General features: G+C 38.8%; 1 protein-coding gene across 5 annotated transcripts in view; it reads left to right on the top strand.

The window, feature by feature from the left end:
* The window catches only part of PTPRM (protein tyrosine phosphatase receptor type M), an 805568-nt gene that overhangs the window by 518839 nt on the left and 268735 nt on the right, over nucleotides 1-17994 (top strand). For 3 of the 5 annotated variants that reach the window (XM_028480384.1, XM_028480381.1, XM_028480380.1), the window contains exons 12-14: nucleotides 5323-5596; nucleotides 6611-6647; nucleotides 14213-14287. In XM_028480384.1, the coding sequence (XP_028336185.1) occupies nucleotides 5323-5596; nucleotides 6611-6647; nucleotides 14213-14287 (386 nt within the window). The remainder of the gene's footprint in view (nucleotides 1-5322; nucleotides 5597-6610; nucleotides 6648-14212; nucleotides 14288-17994) is intronic. The other 2 variants (XM_028480386.1, XM_028480385.1) reach the window with 1 other exon arrangement.

The following is a 17994-nucleotide window of genomic DNA, read 5'->3' as shown; positions in this document are numbered from 1 at the left end:
CCATCTTGGACTAATTTACTTGAAATTTGGTGCCTCTCGTGAAGATTAATAACATGTGGCCTTTTACACAGCTTCTCAGCCCGAGTCTAATGTTCTAGTTGTCCTTTCATTATCCCAAACCTCCATAACTAAAGGATTTTTCCTTCCTGCCCTTTGTTCACAATATGGAGCTGTAATTGAGTTCATATTTCTCGCCCAACCTTTCAGCTATAATTAATATTTTATTATACCAGATTTTGTCACTAACTAGCAGAGCAGCAGGGTGTGGGACCACGTGCTCAGGCGTGCTTACACATACAGACACATGTGCACACACATGCAGAACAGAAGTAACTTAGGGATGCCAGGCGAGCTGGCATGATGAATTATTATATTAGTGATGAATTATGGCTGAGAGAACATCAATTTTATTTGTGGTACCCTGAAAATATGCCACAGCAATAGATGGCCGATCCTATCTAGAAGAGAGCAGGACAAAGAGAAATTAAAGTGGGCAACATAGAATATTCGACCCCATGGATCAGTTTATGCCATGCAGTGTGTTACCCAGGGTCCATTGTTTGTGGAGAACTAGTGATCAGACCTCATTTGTGAGTCCGTGAGCAGGACAGGCTCGGTCAGCTGCTCTCAGCACCAGTGTTACGTGGATCCTGATGGCAAACACATTGAACTTATTGCACTGACCTTTCTTTTTCCTCATTTTAAACTGGTGACAATACTTTTAAAATGTAGTTCAGTTGTACCAGGTCATTTGGATCTTCAGGGTGTCATTTCAGTAAATGCTGACAGGTTTAGGGAAAGGATGTGACTGAAAAAGAACAGGAAGAAAATACATTCTGTGTTATTGCATAAATAAACCTGAATTACACATTTATTTTACCTGCCTTGAATATAATTTATACTTTCATTTTCCCTCACCCCCCGCAAAGAGTTAATCTTCAAGAAGATATTAATACTAGACTCTATTCTTTTTTTCTAGAGAGAGAATAGGTGGTTTTTACCAAAAATTGTAGATCAAGCTGAAAGTCACTAATAGTGCCATGAAATGAAAAATATTCTAAGTCCTTGAAATGATGAGAAATGCCAACTTTAAAGGATTGGCAAAAGCAGCAGTGAAACGGATCAGTACTTTTGTCCTCCTCACCCCGCCATCCTGCTATCTGGTTGGATAATCCTCCAATATTTTATGCTGATAAGAAACAGAATAAGTGGATAGAAAAATGGACTTATGACTAAGGGCTTAATCTGGAAATGAATTAGGACACACATCTTGAAGTCAATTTCAAATCTGCAGCAGGCTTCCCCTAACATCTTCAAAGTTCGAAAAGACCAAAACCATTTTGTCACATTTGAACTTTCAAGTTTAACAAACTACATGAAAGATGTTCAGATGTTCTTTTCTAGGTTATACTTCATGGGCTAGTCTACATAGATGCGGATTTCTTTTTCTCCTTCTAAAAGCGTTAGAGTTTTGTTGTAGAAAAGCCTAGCATCAATTAAACTTTAAATTAAATTTCATTCTGTAAGAAAGTTCGGATACAGTGATGTCACATTTTTGGCAGATTCATCTTCACGATGGATTGTGCCGTCACATTGCAAATGCCGTAGGAAAGTTTTATGTGATTTTAAATTCCAGAATAGTGATGGAGGAAGGCTAGGAATGGTGAGACTTTGTTAAACAAAGAGGCTGTGAGTAACACATTAAAAGAATAAAAGAATTTTAATTCAGCTCACTAAGCTAGAAACTTCTGTTTGGTTTTCCATCTGTGAGAATTTGCTTTTTTCAATCATCCTTTTAGGAAAAACATTCAAACAGTAAGATTTTCAAATCTACTTTTGAGAAGACATTTGTGGTTGGAAAGATCTTGTGAAAATCATCAGTGGGATGGTGTTATTTGTACAAATGAAAAACAGTCACCAAGTTCTGTCCAGGTACCGTTGACCTGGATGCCAGTAATGTGTTAATTTCCATCCAGGAGGCAGCAATGTGCGGCCACTGGGCAGCAGAACGGATTCAGCCATTTTTCATTAGCACTTGGACTTTGATAAAGGGGAATAGGAAAGAGCTGCTTGACCTTTTAGTGCTTAAATTATTAAAGAGCAAATAGATTTGAGGTCTGGATGCTTGCAAATCTAATTTGTCTTGTGGAGCAAGGATGAAAAGACATTTTGGGTTTGAAATTGCTCTAGTCAACTTAGTTCTTCCTTTAATATATCTGAAGATGAGTAGATGGTAGCTATTTAAAAAGTAATAGGTCTGGAGTAGAGTGCATGGCATAACATACCAACTGGCTGAAATGGAGGCCCACTAAATAATCATTTAATTCTTGAATTTTCATCTGATCCTCATCAACTTGCTACTTGGAAAACTTAATTTTTTTCATCCGCATTCACTTAGATGGCATTTAAATTACAAAACAAAATTGTCTTTCTCTAGGGAGTGTCAAATATCATATTGTTCAAGTTAAATCAGGCCAGTGCCTGGCACATACTAGGGGCTCAGAAAGTATGTGTTGACTTAATAAATGAGGAAAGCTGGGGAAAGATGGATGGAAAGTGAGGAAGGAGATGAGGGGAGAGAGGAAACAGAGTTGCAGCTTCTGATTCTCTCCATTTCTCCTTATTTGCAGGTTGTACAGGATAAACTTGCAATCTAACCTGCATTATCTTATCGCAAAACCTTTTTCTTGGTAATTCCCTTCTCTCTTACCTCTTGGGTATTCAGGAAATGAATACAAAAGAAACTTAGTATTAAATTTTAGTAAAGCGAAGCATATTAGTGAATATCAATATATTTCCTCCCTCCTACTACATATAAGGTATATAAAGTAAAAATTACTTCTGGATTACGTTACGCTTTCAAAAATATGTACTTCGTGGCCCACTTCATTCTGTCTCATGAGATACAGAAGTGACTAACTGTGTTGTCGGATGGTCAGGAGACCACATCTACTATTTAATTAACTATGTGCCCCAGATAGAATGGGCACCTCACCTCTGAACCTCAGTTTTCTCATCAGTAAAACCAGAAAATAAAACCTACATGTGCAAGGCTCCTGGCCTAGCACTTCCTGTATGGAATAACTTATGCAAATTTTTTTCTTCGCATAAATCTTCATATTTCTACTTTGTCTAGTATACTAGGCTTCCCGGAAATTGTTTTTAAAGTGGAATTTTGAAAATCATATCCTATAGCAAGTAAACTGGAAAAGCTTGCTGATAGAAGAAAGCCAGTGTTAAAAATTACTTAATGGAGAATCTCTTTGCAAAGCAATTAATTATTCTTTGATTTATCCATCTTGTGAGAGTAGTTCTTGTATGCTGAATAAAAATTCTGAATAAAAGAAATATAAAATGTACCTTGGAGACCCATCTAATTCTCTCATTTCATAGGAAAAAAATAAGAACCAAAGATGTTAATTTAAAACCCCAGTTTTAGCAGAATTAGGAGTAGAGTCTAGGGGGATGCACACACCAGTGTCTGTTACCCTGACAGAAGGCGTTGCAGGAAAACAGTCACACTTTCTTAATGATGTTTGCACTTCTCTAACGGAAGCCTTGAGAGTTACACGTTGTCCCTCTGTTACATTCTGTTGGTTGCATGCAATCTTCAAAGTTAGCCAGCGCCATACTTGGTGGGAGAAATGTCAAAGAACTTGCAGATATAGTGGAATCGCCACATCTGACTGTAGATGTAAGAGGTCAGGGAGAAGCGGGAGTGAAATCAAAGCCCCCTCTGTCTCTGCCTGTGTTCCTTGTTCTCCCCACCCCCAAAGGAAGGTCCTTCCTAAATTCTTCCTTCCATGTTGGATACACCCTGCAGTGAGAACTCTGCAAGATTTGGTGGAGCATCTTACGGGACCAATATAAAGTCTTGATGTTAGGAAGTAAGAGTCATATTTCTTTTCTTTTCTTTAAGTTTACATCCCTGCTCAGAAGTCCCTTTATCATTATTTACACTGTAAACCTGCTGGACTCCCTGCCTACTGAGCAATCATTCTGATGTTGTTCAACCATCGATTTTTGTTTGGACAGAATTACAAACTGAACAGCAGCTGCGTTGCATGACTGAAATAGAATGTGCTAAGTGGTTGTACTTCCAGAAACAGGAGATTCACTGGGTGCAGATTCAGAGTTCACACGGACAGGAGCACAGAGAGGGACCTCTCCGGGCCGACCCCAGCGCGTGGCGTTGGTAGGCACCTCCCTTCTATTCTGCTTCCCCGACTTTAGTGAGTGGCTGTGCTGAGCAGCCCCAGGGTTACAGCGTTGCTCGGGGAGTCACGGTGCTTTTCTGACAAAGTAAGAAAAAGATACATCTCCTTGTCAGAAGGACTTGCAATGTAGTCTGGATTCAGTTTTTGAAAGCTGCTGTCAAGGTTTGTTTTTTCTCAGTATTAGAAACTTTTTTTTTCCCCAACCAAACCGCATAACAGTTCGTCATTCTAGTAAATGTATGTAGCTCAATGAAGAAGTCCATCCCTTCAAGGTTTCTCCTATTCTCCTAAGGTTAATTCGAAATTCACAGATATTGGAAGGGGGTGGGGAGGGAAAGGTGAGTAGAGACCAGGAGATCTACTCCTTGGTGGGGACATCTGTCACACAGGCATCTTCTGAGGATACTCATTCCCATCTTATCTTTATATAGAATTCAAGTAGCCCTGTTCATGATTTACTCTTAGAAACCACTTGTAACTCCAGGGTGTTGGCTTTTGAAATTCCAGTGCCTTTTCTCTGCTTTGCTGATGTCCTCACTTTCCGCTGACCGAATAGGGTGAAAGGCAAAGGAATAGAAGAAAATACGGGAAGTTACACCTTGGTTAACCCGAATCATCACACATTGTATCTTGTGACTTGATAAAACTTCACACACGATCATACAGATGTCACCGAAGAAAATATCACGTTGCCTTTTTTAATAAACTTATGGTTAATATTGATTGGTTCATTGACTAAGTAAACTGAGTTCATTTTCTACACATTCATCTTCAGTTACATGTAAGAAGAACGTTGCCTTGGTGTCCTGCTCACGTAAACAGCAGAGATTGTTATATAAAAACGTTTTAACTGTGGTAAATTTTCTTTCCCTCAAGAAATTGTCTTATGTGGGGGTGAGAGAGTTCTGTGCAAAAGCATTAAGCACTTTCCCTCTCTTTCATGGAGCAAGTGTTGAATCTGTGTCCATTCGGTACTAAGCACTTATTATTGGCTCTATCCAGTGTGTTCTTTATTTGGGGTGTCCTGTGGGTCTCCACAGTTGAAGACCATGGGAATCGACTCTGTTATCCGAAACTATCACTGATAACACTCTCTTTTTTCTAGTGTCTACCAAATAGTTGTCGAGGAAGAGCGTCCTCGAAGAGCTAAAAAGACAACAGAAATCTTAAAATGCTACCCGGTGCCCATCCACTTCCAGAATGCTTCTCTACTGAACTCCCAGTACTACTTCGCTGCTGAATTCCCAGCCAACAGCCTCCAATCGGCTCAGCCTTTTACTATTGGTGATAATAAGACGTACAATGGATACTGGAACACCCCTCTTCTTCCCCATAAAAGCTACAGAATTTATTTCCAAGCTGCTAGCAGAGCCAACGGGGTAAGTTTTATCAATGGCTGTTTACTTAGGCCATTCAGTGTTATCAATGCGAACACAGTCAGATCACATAAGGTAGCCGTAAGAAGGAAAGTCATGCTTTTGTGTGCTTTTACTTGGAATAAATGTGTTTTATTCTCTCTTTTAAAAATTATTTTCACCTGGAGAAATTCACGGGAAGAAATGCATATACTCATATTTGTTTGGGTAGGACGAATATATTGTCAACATGATGGTTTTTACTCTCAGTTTTTACTTGTTACCAAAAGTTGGCTAGTAATTCTGCTTAGCCTACTATTTTACAGGGAAATAGTACAGCTCTAACACGTACATTCAGCTCATTTATAATTTTGTGAGATTCACAACATCTGTCTTTTCAGCATATTCTGTCCCATTTCTTTGGTTCCACAAGAGTTTATGCTTCCTATAGCTGGGACTAAATTAGTTATCTTTCTTTTTTTTCTAAGAGAAAACAGCTTTGGAAAGATGAGATAGAAACAAAATAAAAACTATCAAGTTGTTTTTGAATTTTTTTCCCTTTCCTGTTCAGACCAACCCAGAGCTCTGTTGAGATAGGAAAGTCTCCTTAGAAGGAAGGGCGAATTTTCCAGATACGACAGTGGTTTCCTCCTTCACAGTGTGGGTCTCGGTACCATCGTTGCCTTTGGCCAGTGAGAAGGGGGGGAATCAGGGGCACGGGTTTTGCCCACGAGTGTCTGCACAGGGAGCCAGTGAGGGTCCGGAGGAGGAAGCCAGGGGGGCCACCTGGCAGAGGCGTTCTGTGTGTAACTTCAGGCTCGCCATCTGCTCCCGGGGTGCCCACCAGCACCACCGCCAGCACTGGAGCGGGAAAATGTATCAGAGCGCAGTCCAACTGCTAATCGCTGTGTGGCTAATGCCACACTTGGAACAATGAGAACCTCCCTAATCCGTATTTAAAGAGAACTGCAGAGATTGTATTTGTTTCACATAAAACATGAATAGTGATTTTTTTTTTCCCCTCTTTATTTAACACAGGAAACCAAAATAGACTGTGTCCAAGTGGCCACAAAAGGTAGGTTGAAATTGTGCGAAGCTCTGCTGGCTTCTGTCCTTTACGAGTTTAGATGGCGTTTCAGAACTTCTTGAAATGTTCATGTCATTGAAATCAGTGTGTGGGGGGGATGTGTGCTCCTAGGTGTGTGCTAGGATTGTAGGCCAGTTAAATCTGACTGTGCTTCACACAGGTATTTTTTTAAATGAGAAGTCACATTGCTGTGTTTCAAAGCAGGTTTCAATGGTTATCTTTTTAAAACTTCTAGTAAAATAGAATTAATTTTTATATGATCTCATTTATACTGTGGTATAAGCCACAGTACCCTACATAGTAATACTGTGTCTAATGAATGTTCAGATGCACAATAGTAAAATACCTCCTGCTGTTTTAAAGCAATTATCTAGTGATAATAGATCTGTAGAGTCTGCGTGGGCTTTTTTTCACTGGGGATGTGTGTCTCTTTGAACCCAGGAACCAGGTGATGTTACTGTGGACCTTCTGTTTCCCAGGCCTGGTTACAATCCTGAGAAAATGTGATGGAGGATGAAAGGTAGATTAGGATGAACCAGCGTAAGCTCACCACACAGGGCCTCCTAAAGAAGAGAGTGCAGCTGTGTGTGTGTGTGTGTGTGTGTGTGTGTGTGTGTGTGTGTGTGTGTGTGTGTGTGTGTGTGTGTACACACATACTGTAACATCATCTTGTCAACCTCGCAGTGTGCTTTTACCATCCCATGTGGAAGTATTTGAGAAAATGCCACTAGAAACATCCGATGCTGCAGGAAAACGAGGCAGTATACGTTAACACTTGTAGTTAAACGCACTCTTTCAGATCAGTAGAGGAACCATGAGGACAGGGAGGAAGTGCTGTGAGATTGAATTTGGGAAGGACGTCAAGAAGGCAGAAAGCACCAGATTTCGTCAGCTCATAGGAAGTCACTTGACAAGTTCTGTTGGATGAACATATCTTGTTTTTGCTGTTTAACGTTCAGGCAGCTTAGTTTGAATATATCATGGGTGCCCATCGGCATTTTCAGAATTCTCATTGAATTCTTATTTCCTGAAGAAACATGACCTTTTTATTCCATTAACTTGACAAACATTTCTTGGTTTCATGTTATGTGCCAGGCCTTGTGGGAGGTACTCACCTTATTTGTATTTTGTTTGTCCTCATGGGCTCATAGCTCTATTTCCAAGAATCTCCTTATATTGATTTTAAAACACTCAATTCTTTATATCGTATTGTACCTGATTAAGAACCTTTATTTGTAGGGATAAATTAATAAAAGATGAAATTACAGATATTGATGTGTTTTCTAAACTGTAATTCGCTGTTAACTATTACTTATCACAGTATTATAAGGCCTTTGAATGAGGTATCGACGTTCTCAGGCCTCCGATCATGGCCCATGCTCGGATTGCTTTATTGAATTCTGCTGACCCTTGAGGTCTCAACAGAAAACCCAGTTCCAGAGTGCCTGATTCATAATGCCTTGCATTTCACATCACAGCTGAAAGTTAAAATTACTTTCATATGTATGTTCTCATTTATTTCTTCTAAATTACTGTGAGAAAGGACACATGTATTGCTATTTTTATTTTTGAGACGAAGAAAATGCATATTTGGGGAGATGAATTGACTTGCCAAGGTCACTCAGCTAATAATCTGTGTGTCAAGGTTTGATCCCAAGCGTTTGGCCTCCTACACCAGTGTTTCCCTGTATCTCATGGCTTTTCACCCAGCAGAACCTCTGGCCAATCATAGTTCTGCAGCATATAAGTATCTGTCCTCCTTTTTATTAGAACTGAGTCACCGCCCAGTTGACTCTGGAAGCAACAGAATATCTGCCATCCTGTTCATGTGCAGAGTTAAATAATTATATAAACAACACACTAGTAAATATGGAAATGTGACGTTTGCTGTTTTCACAATAGATTGAATTAGATGGTGATTTGGATCATTTTCTTCTATCATCAGCTAGATTTAATCAATATTGTAATTTGTTTTTCAATTCACCAAAGGATGATTAGGCAATCAGATGACCTGACTGACTAAATATTTCTCCGCTTATATTTTCTGAGTCATTTGCAAACATTTACACAGCAACAAACTCTATCCAACCAAATAACCTTTTGGGGGGGAAGAGAGAAACAAATTTTAATTTTCATTGCCTCACTTTGTCATTCCTATTCATAAAATCACAGCACAGGAGGGAACCTCGGGAGATAGTCTCCTGCTAGGTGAAAACTACATTGTTTGGTACCATTTTATTTCATGAATTTCTATATGTACAGGTTCAGCAGCCTTCCTTTACAGCACCATCTAATGTTTCATCACCTTTATAATCAGATAATTTTTTGCTTATTCATACTAAAATTGATTTTGCAATGAAGGAAGCCATTCCATCTTGATGGCTTCATCGAAACAGAGAAATTGGCAGGTCTGACAGTGTTACTGGTACCATATCATAAAGATGTTTGAAATTTAAGAGTTCAAGCATCTTGACTGTTTTTGCCACTTAGTGCTGACAATATAGTGGCTTAATTGAATTTTCAGACACTAAACCACTTTCCTGAGCAGCATTTTGAATTTACAAAGATTTCAGTGTTCTCATGAAACAATTGTTCACAAGTATCTTTATAGAGAAAGTATGGAGGTGGATTTTTTTCCACAAGGAACTAATTTGTAATTTCAAACACGGATATGTCTCTTAAAGATATATTTCATGCTAGTTATAAATTTAATGTAGTGATTATTTTAATCATATTCCAAGGGTACATTTTGATTCTAATCATCTCAAATATAAAGCCTCATAAAAAATTGGACACCAGAAAATGCCTAAGGTGGGTCATTACATATCTCCATATGTTGGGGGATTGCCTGTATTTTTATGTATCCTCCTTTAATTTATATACCTAGATTCATCAGAAGTATATATGGTTAGCTATAGGCAAACTCACCCCAGACTATTCTATCTCTTGAGTTAAAAAGACACCATACGGGACTTCCCTGGTGGCGCGGTGGTTAAGAATCTGCCTGCCAATGCAGGGGACACAGGTTCGAGCCCTGGTCTGGGAAGATCCCACATGCCGCGGAGCAACTAAGCCCGTGTGCCACAGCTACTGAGCCTGCACTCTAGAGCCCGTGAGCCACAACTACTGAGCCTGCAAGCCACAACTACCAAAGCCTGCGTGCCTAGAGCCCGTGCTCCACAACAAGAGAAGCCACTGCAATGAGAAGCCTATGCACTGCAACGAAGAGTAGCCCCCGCTCGCCACAACTAGAGAAAGCCCACACGCAGCAATGAAGACCCAATGCAGCCAAAAATAAAATAAATAAATAAATTTATAAAAATTAACTAACTAAATAAATTAAATTGTAAAAATAAAAAAAGAAAGACACCATACGATGACAATATACTTGATGTTTTGGGGTTACCCTCCCAACAGGATTCTTTTTAATCTTTATGGTGGAGTATATAGAATGGCTTTTAGATATTTTTAGATTCTCCTAATTTTTATTTTGATTTTTAATCACATTCACATTTTTATAGTTGAATTCTGTTTAACACCACTTGATCCAGCTGTGTCTTAGCAATGCTTGTATATGTTTTCCTTAACTTTCACATACCTTATGGCTGCCTATGGTAACTAGTAGGGTGGAAACTCTTCTGCTAGTTTTGGAAGAATTTGTTAATGATCAGTTCTAAATAATTTGTTGATGATCAATTCTAAACTGACAGGAAACTTTTACTTTCACGTAAAAGTAAAAATCCGTCTTGTTAGTAAATCAGATTTCTTGTATTAAATGAGGTATAGTCATTCTAATTGATATAATAATTAGTTTAAACTGTATACTTTGCATTAATCTCCCATAAAATAATTTTTTCCATGACATGATGCCAACTATGTTTCTCCTTGACAGTATAGCCATTTGGGAGCTTTCATGTTATACATTTATTTAAAAAAAAATATTTGAGGACACACATAGATCAAAAGTGAGGGGATGGAAAATATATTTCATGCAAACAGAAATGACAATAAACCAGGGGTCACAATACTCATATCAGACAAAACAGGCTCTAAAACAAAGGCCATAAAGAAAGATAAAGAAGGACACTACATAATGATAAAAGGATCAGTATAAGAAGAGGATATTACACTTGTCACCATACATGTACCCAGTATAGCAGCACCCAAATACATAAAACAAATACTAACAGACATAAATGGAGAAACTGGTGGGAATGCATAATAGTAGGAGACTTTAACACCCCACTCACATCAATGGACAGATCTTCTGGACAGAAAATCAGTAAGGCAACAGAGATCCTAAGTGATACAATAGAACAGTTAGAGTTAATTGATATTTTCAGGACATTACATCCAAAAAAAACCAGAATACACATTCTTTTCAAGTACACATGGAACATTCTCTAGGATTGACCACATACAAGGGCACAAAACAAGCCTCAACAAATTTAAGAGGATAAAAAATATTTAAGTGCCTATTATGTTAGGCATAGTGTAATCTGTAAAACTTCCAAACATAGATACATAAATATATCACTTTTTAAATTTTGAGGATTTCGAGTTCATAAAAGTTTTGAGGTTTTTGTTTGTTTCTTTGTTTTTAGTGTATGGTGGGGGATGTCATATGTATTAACTTATTCCTGTCCTTGCTATGATTTGACTAACAGCAGTATAGCTAGAAATCAAGACAAAAACTGCATGAAAACTACGTGCTAAATTATTTTCAAAAGTATTACGATAGTCAGATATAAACCTTAAAGAAAAAGAAAACAAAACCATTATTCTAATGTCATATTTTAAGGTGAATTTTCTGTGCAAAAATGCTCCACTGTTTTTAAGTGTAGTCTTTTATTTAACTTACATTTGTACGGCAATGGTGCTTTGCTGGGAGACCTTCAGGAAACTTTGAAGGATTTCTATTGTTCTGATACAATTTCTAACTATATTCAGAAATGTGAATGTTTCTTTTTTTAATCACTAGGCTCTTTGAGAAGTTTCTCTACACTGTTTTTCTGTTCATTGTTTTCTTCAAAGAAATGCCATCCTTTCTAGGCCACAGTGCTACAGAATGAAAGTACACTGATAAAAAGAACTGAAAAGAATGTCGAGATGTAAAGCTAATTAAGATTCCTTTTAATTACTCATATTCAACACACAAGCAAACAAATTTTATAGTAAGGCCGCTCATATATGCTTATCTGCTATCATTTAGCTATTGGTTTAGAAATAGAAACGTAAATATGATATGCATTTGCCGCTCTGCATTTTGTAGAGAAAATATTTCCTTTTCTCAACCTGAAAGTCTCCATAATGTATATCATGAGTGCATTAAGGCCCCCGACAAGTTCCTAAGGAAAGGAAACCTGTTTAACTTTGTTCAGCCCTAGAGTTTCTAAATTTATCTGACCCAAACTCATTTTTCAAGGAGCCCTAGAGTCATAAAACCCAGTTTGGTAAATACTGGGTCTTCAAATTCCAGAAGATGCCACCACCTGTAACTGAAACGGCAGGTTAGGAGCCGATACACCGGGTGTGATGTTTACTCTCCCGTGCACACCTTTGTACCTAAAGGAGACCCTAAGCTTATCAGCACCAGACGCCATCTTTAAAGCCTAGGAATTTAGCAATATTCTCTTTCATAATGCATTCTTTTGATATTTTAAGACATAGTGCAGCAAGTTGTTCTGTAAAGGGCAGATGGTAAATATCTTAGGCTTCCTGACCCACACTGTCTCCACCCCTCAGCCCTGCCTTTGCTGTGGAAGGGCAGCCGTCATCATAGGTGAACAATGAACATGACTCTTTGCCAATAAAACTTTATTTTCAAAAGCAGGCAGTGGGCCAGCTGACCCCTATTTTACAGTAATTTGTAACAAAATCAAGTTTTTTCCTTGTAACCAAGAATAATTGTCACAAAGGAACACTTTACAAGGCAGAACATAGAGATCAGATAGAAACCCTTCCTGATCCCTGTCATGGACTTTTCCATTTGAGTTTTGAGCCTCAGTTTGTAACTTGTCTTCCTTTGAGTTGTGAATACAGGGCTGCCTGACATAGCTCTTTTCAAATATCTCTTTGTTCATATTGTTTACCAATTTCAGTACCGGATAGATGTTCTATTTTTATAGAAACAATGTAATTTTTCTCAGATGTAGAGTAGGTCAGATTTTCCTGTAAGTAATGGAAAACTGCACAGGAATGTTGGTTGAACAACAGTATCTATGACCAAGCAAGTGTTCTGTGCATAAACTTGGAATTGGTACCAACTTTGTCACGAGTCTTAGAAATAACATTTTACTGTTTACAATTTATTATGCAATTTTGCTTACCGTGTCATACCAAGAAAATTATCTTTGTGTTATCTTGGGAGTTCTCCATTCTCTGTCCAAACTGTTAGTTTATTCATCTCACTGAGCAAAACTAAAAAGTTTTCATGAGTAACACGTGAAAGATGATGATACCTCTTTTAAACCCAGTTGCCTCTGTTGTCTGGTTACAAGGAGCAACACTGTTTGAACAGTGCAAAGGGATATTTCAAACTATTATGTACCAGCAGTTTTGGGTTTAATTGTCTGCAGATGGTAGATGATCTATTTTCCTTACTTGTTGCCACATTTCTGATAGCACCCAGGCTGTTCCATGTAAATTAGTCATCTTTCATGTAAGCCTGTCCTTAATTTTCCAATTTTTTTTTCTTTGCATCATTTTCCAGCTGTATCATGTTAGAACTGACGTTTTAATTTTCTCTCTTTTTTTTTTTTTCAATATCTGTGTGTCATGAATGTTAACCATTTAAACTCAACTGCTGAGCTGTTCAGGCAAACCAAGAAGCCCACCTGGTCCGCTTCAAGAATCTTAATCATTTTTCTGGTCACATGTTAACCATGACAACTATATCAAAGGCAATGATTAGTCTTTTTTTTTTTAACTGATGTTTTGAGATGCATTTTTTTTTCATTCCCTGAATGTGACAAAATAAAGTTCCTAAATGGAAATTCTCTACAGGAAATTTAGTTATCAGATAAATTTCTCTACATAAAAATGTTTTTAGTGAAGGAAGATAATATTCTTCACAAAGGTGATTTTAGCAAGAAGAGAAAATATTGTGACTTAAGCAGAAGAATTTTAAATAACCTATTACATGTTGAAAGCTTCAAGTTTGGCTCATCAGAATTAGCAATGAATCTTTCTACCCCCTTCTCAGGAGCAGTTGAAAACACTATTCCATGTAGATCCTTATTTAGAACGAATGTTTTTGTTTTTTGCTTTTCTCCCCCCCCCTTTAGTCAATCTATCCACAGTCTCAGCCCAAGCTTGCAACTGTGTCATGGTTAGAAATCCAACTGCCTGATGAAAGCCTGTTTAAGGGAAACAAACTCAGAAAATTCAACGGCTCGCTGTGGTTGTTTTCCTTTTTCCTTCTCTTTTTGTTGTTGCTGGAAGAAAGTTGAGATGATGTGATATGCGGATGGAGATTCTCCTTGCTAGCCTAGCTTCAGTCTGGCTTTTTCTTCCCTCATGCATGCTGACCTGGGAATCTTCCTTTGCCATAGCTGCGATAATCGTGACTCAGCTTACGACACCTCACATTCGCATCGCCCCTGCTGCAGGCGACGACCAGCTGACAGGTCAGACCTTCAAGTATAGATGAGTCATCTTGCCCATTTCCTGCTCATTTTTCTCAGCTTCGTTTCCCCTCTACATCTCCTCCTTCGCTTTAAGGCTTGTTGACAATGTCTCCGACTCTCGGTACAGACCTGTGCCCGCGTTAAATTAAGTGGTGTGCTCGGCCTCTTCTGTGTGCACATGTATACCCCTGCATTCAGCACAGCCCCGCTGCATGATCCCATTGTCTGTGTGTCTGTCGGTATGTTCCTTTCTAGCCTAATGTTATACAGAATGAAATTTGCTGGATTTGCAATGGCAATGCCATCAAAGAGGATTTCAATCAAAACACGTAAAGATGTTTTCCCAGTTATCCAAATTAATCCAGAAAGGCGTCGAGATCTGAGCGTGAGACGTTTATTTTCACCTTGTAGGGTCTAGTTTGCACACGCATTTAGCAATCCACAGGCTCGTCTGCCAGTGCTGTTAAGTGAAGCCACCCAAAGATGTTTGGGGTGACGCTGTTCAAACAGCTTTTCAAGTTCCTACAACTGGAGCAGAGCTGATTGCATTTCTTATAGATCCTTGTTTCAAAGCACACTGTTTATAGCAAGCAGAGGCACATCTGCAAGTCAAATGCACTGAATAATTTAGGGAAGTTTTTTAAAAATTGAATGGCTTTGAGTCGTGGAATTGAACTGTGTGCCTCTTTATACAAAGAGAAGTTAGCTTGTCCATTTGAACTGCCTCTAAAGGTATATGGACAAACGTATAAACTTATATAGGAAAAGAATCCAGTACATTACTACATATCAAAGGTGAGTGGTTAGAGAATGCCAGAAGACCAGCTTTGGTCCTGCAAGAGAAGCAAGCCATTGTCAAGGTTTCTAACACAGTCACAGGAGCAGGACTCAAGTTCTGCTTTCAGAGGCATCACCAATATGGTAGTTTGTTGCATGAGTTACAGGCATGAGGAAGCCAAGTAAGAAACATACAACTGCATTCCATAGAATTTCCACTCCTGCAACTGTTTTGTGTGTATGAGATTAAGGCATATACCCTAACATTTAAGAAAAAAAAGTAAAGCTTATCTCATAGTAAGAATTCATGAATGTTTAAGTTGTTCCGTGAGCTTATTATTTTGAAATATAAAGCAGCTGAGACTCAGGAAAATTATAGACCGCTTTTTCTAAGTTAAAGAACTGTAGGATGATTTTACTTCTTTCTCAGCTGGAATTCCATACATATTTTTAGCCCTCTGTTTCAGGGCCTAAAAGCTATAAACTTATTACTAACAGTTCTGCCTTTGCTTTCAAGTTTCTTTTAAGCATATTTCTTTTACTGGTTGAAGTTCGGTTGTTGCAGACACTCTCTTATCCTGAACTTCTGATGTGTTCCTCCCAACAGTTGAAGTACTTAAGGGATCATGTCTTTCTTACATTAAGTCCTCTCCTCTAAAACCTTTACGTCTCAGGCCTGGCCCATGCACTCTGCATAGGGTTCTGTGTCCACCTTGAAGGTAATCTGGGATCTTCAGCAAGCCTGACCCCTGCCCCATTACGTCTGAGCTGGTACCAGTCTTGTCAGCAAACATTAAAAATAGGTTGGCCTCACTCTCATAAAATGAGTACTTGTAGGGAATATAGTTAAATAGCCCCTTTTGAGACTTTCCCCATAACTCACTGCCTTCAAATTCAGCACGTGGTTTACTAGAAATAAAGTAAGAGAAACTTCTGAATATAGTGTTCTCTCTAAAACTCCCATGATTAAGAAGACGCCTCATAAATCAGCCTCCTTCCCAAAGCTTTCAGATCCATTGTACCTTGTTATTTTGTAACTAGTCTGCGGAGGATGCATACATAGCTGAAGTATGTGGCGGCTGTCTTTTAAGGGCTGCAGGTGATCACCATCATTTACTTTGGCTTATTAGGGATGAAAATGATGGAGTGTTAGAATAAGCCTCAAAAGCCAGTACAAAACTACTCTTGTCCTTTTTTTCAGTATTTCCTGCTGCTGTTAGTGATGGTTACTCTTACCCAGATAAATTCAAGCTCAAGTAATATTTCTTTTGTATTTTCTATTTGCATCAGCCATCCACTTGGATAGCAGTAACACTGTCTTTTTTAAATAGACTTATTCCTGAGTTGTACTGCAAGCATGAGACTTCATTCATTCAGTCGCTGATTGACATTTAGCACCTTCTGATTGAGCACTGATTGAGCACCTTCTGTGTGCCAGGTCAAGGGCTACTAACTCTCATAAATACGTTTACTTCGTGTGGTTGCCCAGACTCTTGGCATCAGACATATTTGCATGAGTGACACCAAAACCTAAACGCACACATGCTCTTATGAATGAAAAATGACCATCATACTTGTCATTTCGTAGTTGAGAAGAGACAACAGCTTTGTAACAATGGGGGGAAAGGACGTGTATTTCAAAATCTTTCTCTTCGTGTCGAGTTGCTTAGAAAATGGTCAGTGGGACAGTTCTGAACATTTCACATCTGTGACCCATTGTTTACTAGATCAACACAGGCCCTTCCGGAAGCCCAACACAGGCCCTTCTGGAAGCCAACAGGAAATCACGAGGGATGCATTCTGAATGCCTAGCAATTTTCTGGTCCGTTTTGTTTTAATTGTGCTGACATCTTGCCCCTACAAATGCTATTGGAAGCTGTACTTAGAGGAAACTTTGATAAGACAGTGAGTTCTCCGCAGCCTAGATCCTGTTGTCCCAGAATGTAATCCATGCTGGTTCGGTTCACCTCGGTGTAGATGGGACCCCCCTCCCTTCTGTAACAGAGAGCGCAAGCACCCGGTGATCTGACTCCCAGCACCTGGAACGTGTCAGACACAGCAGAAGTGCCCATAAATATTGGCTAATTTAATTCACTGAATGAATGGATCTCAGATGCAGGATGCTGGGATGTTTGATAAGCAGGCCTGTCATCACACTGGGGCTGTTTGTTAAACTTTTTTGTCCTCAATCAACAGTAGGAATACATCACCACCTAACATACACACATACACATACACAGAGGTTTAACTGAAGCAAAAGATTTAGAAACTGTCCTACCAATGCTGCTCCCTGAATAAGCTGCATTCTGACCTGTTCTATTCTGTTCTATCTTATTCTATTTCATTTTTTTAAATTTAGTTGCTACCTACTAAATCTATTTCATTTCCCACTAATGGGTTGTAACCCACAGTTTTAAAAAACAATTTACTAAACCACGTTAGGGGATTATGAAAGGGAACAGAATATATAATTGAATTAATGGTCCAGTCTTACCTCAAAACTCCTACTCTAAAGAGAGCACACAGAAAATTCTAGAAACTGGAAATGCTTCTTTCTCCTTCATTCCCTCAGTTTCGTTATTAATTGTCTATAATATAGAACTGCTTTGGGAAGAAAATTAAAAGCTGCCCATGCTAGAAATTTCTCTTTAAGATTTTTTTACTTCACTTTATAAGTACCTCTAGGCTGTTTATTTTATATTGATATTACTGTTTATGATTTAAAACCCCAGCCAGCTCTGAGATGCTGTGGAGAATGGTTTCCTTCAACAAGTACTTTTTATCATCTGATTTGGTTAAGACATACATCTAAAACGATAAGACCTTGGGCTTCCCTGGTGGCGCAGTGGTTGAGAATCCGCCTGCCGATGCAGGGGACACGGGTTCGTGCCCCGGTCCGGGAAGATCCCACATGCCGCGGAGCGGCTGGG

The sequence above is a fragment of the Physeter macrocephalus genome, chromosome 19, assembly GCF_002837175.3.
Source record: "Physeter macrocephalus isolate SW-GA chromosome 19, ASM283717v5, whole genome shotgun sequence".
In the NCBI taxonomy this organism is placed as follows: domain Eukaryota; kingdom Metazoa; phylum Chordata; class Mammalia; order Artiodactyla; family Physeteridae; genus Physeter; species Physeter macrocephalus.
This window is presented reverse-complemented; position numbering and strand designations above follow the sequence as displayed.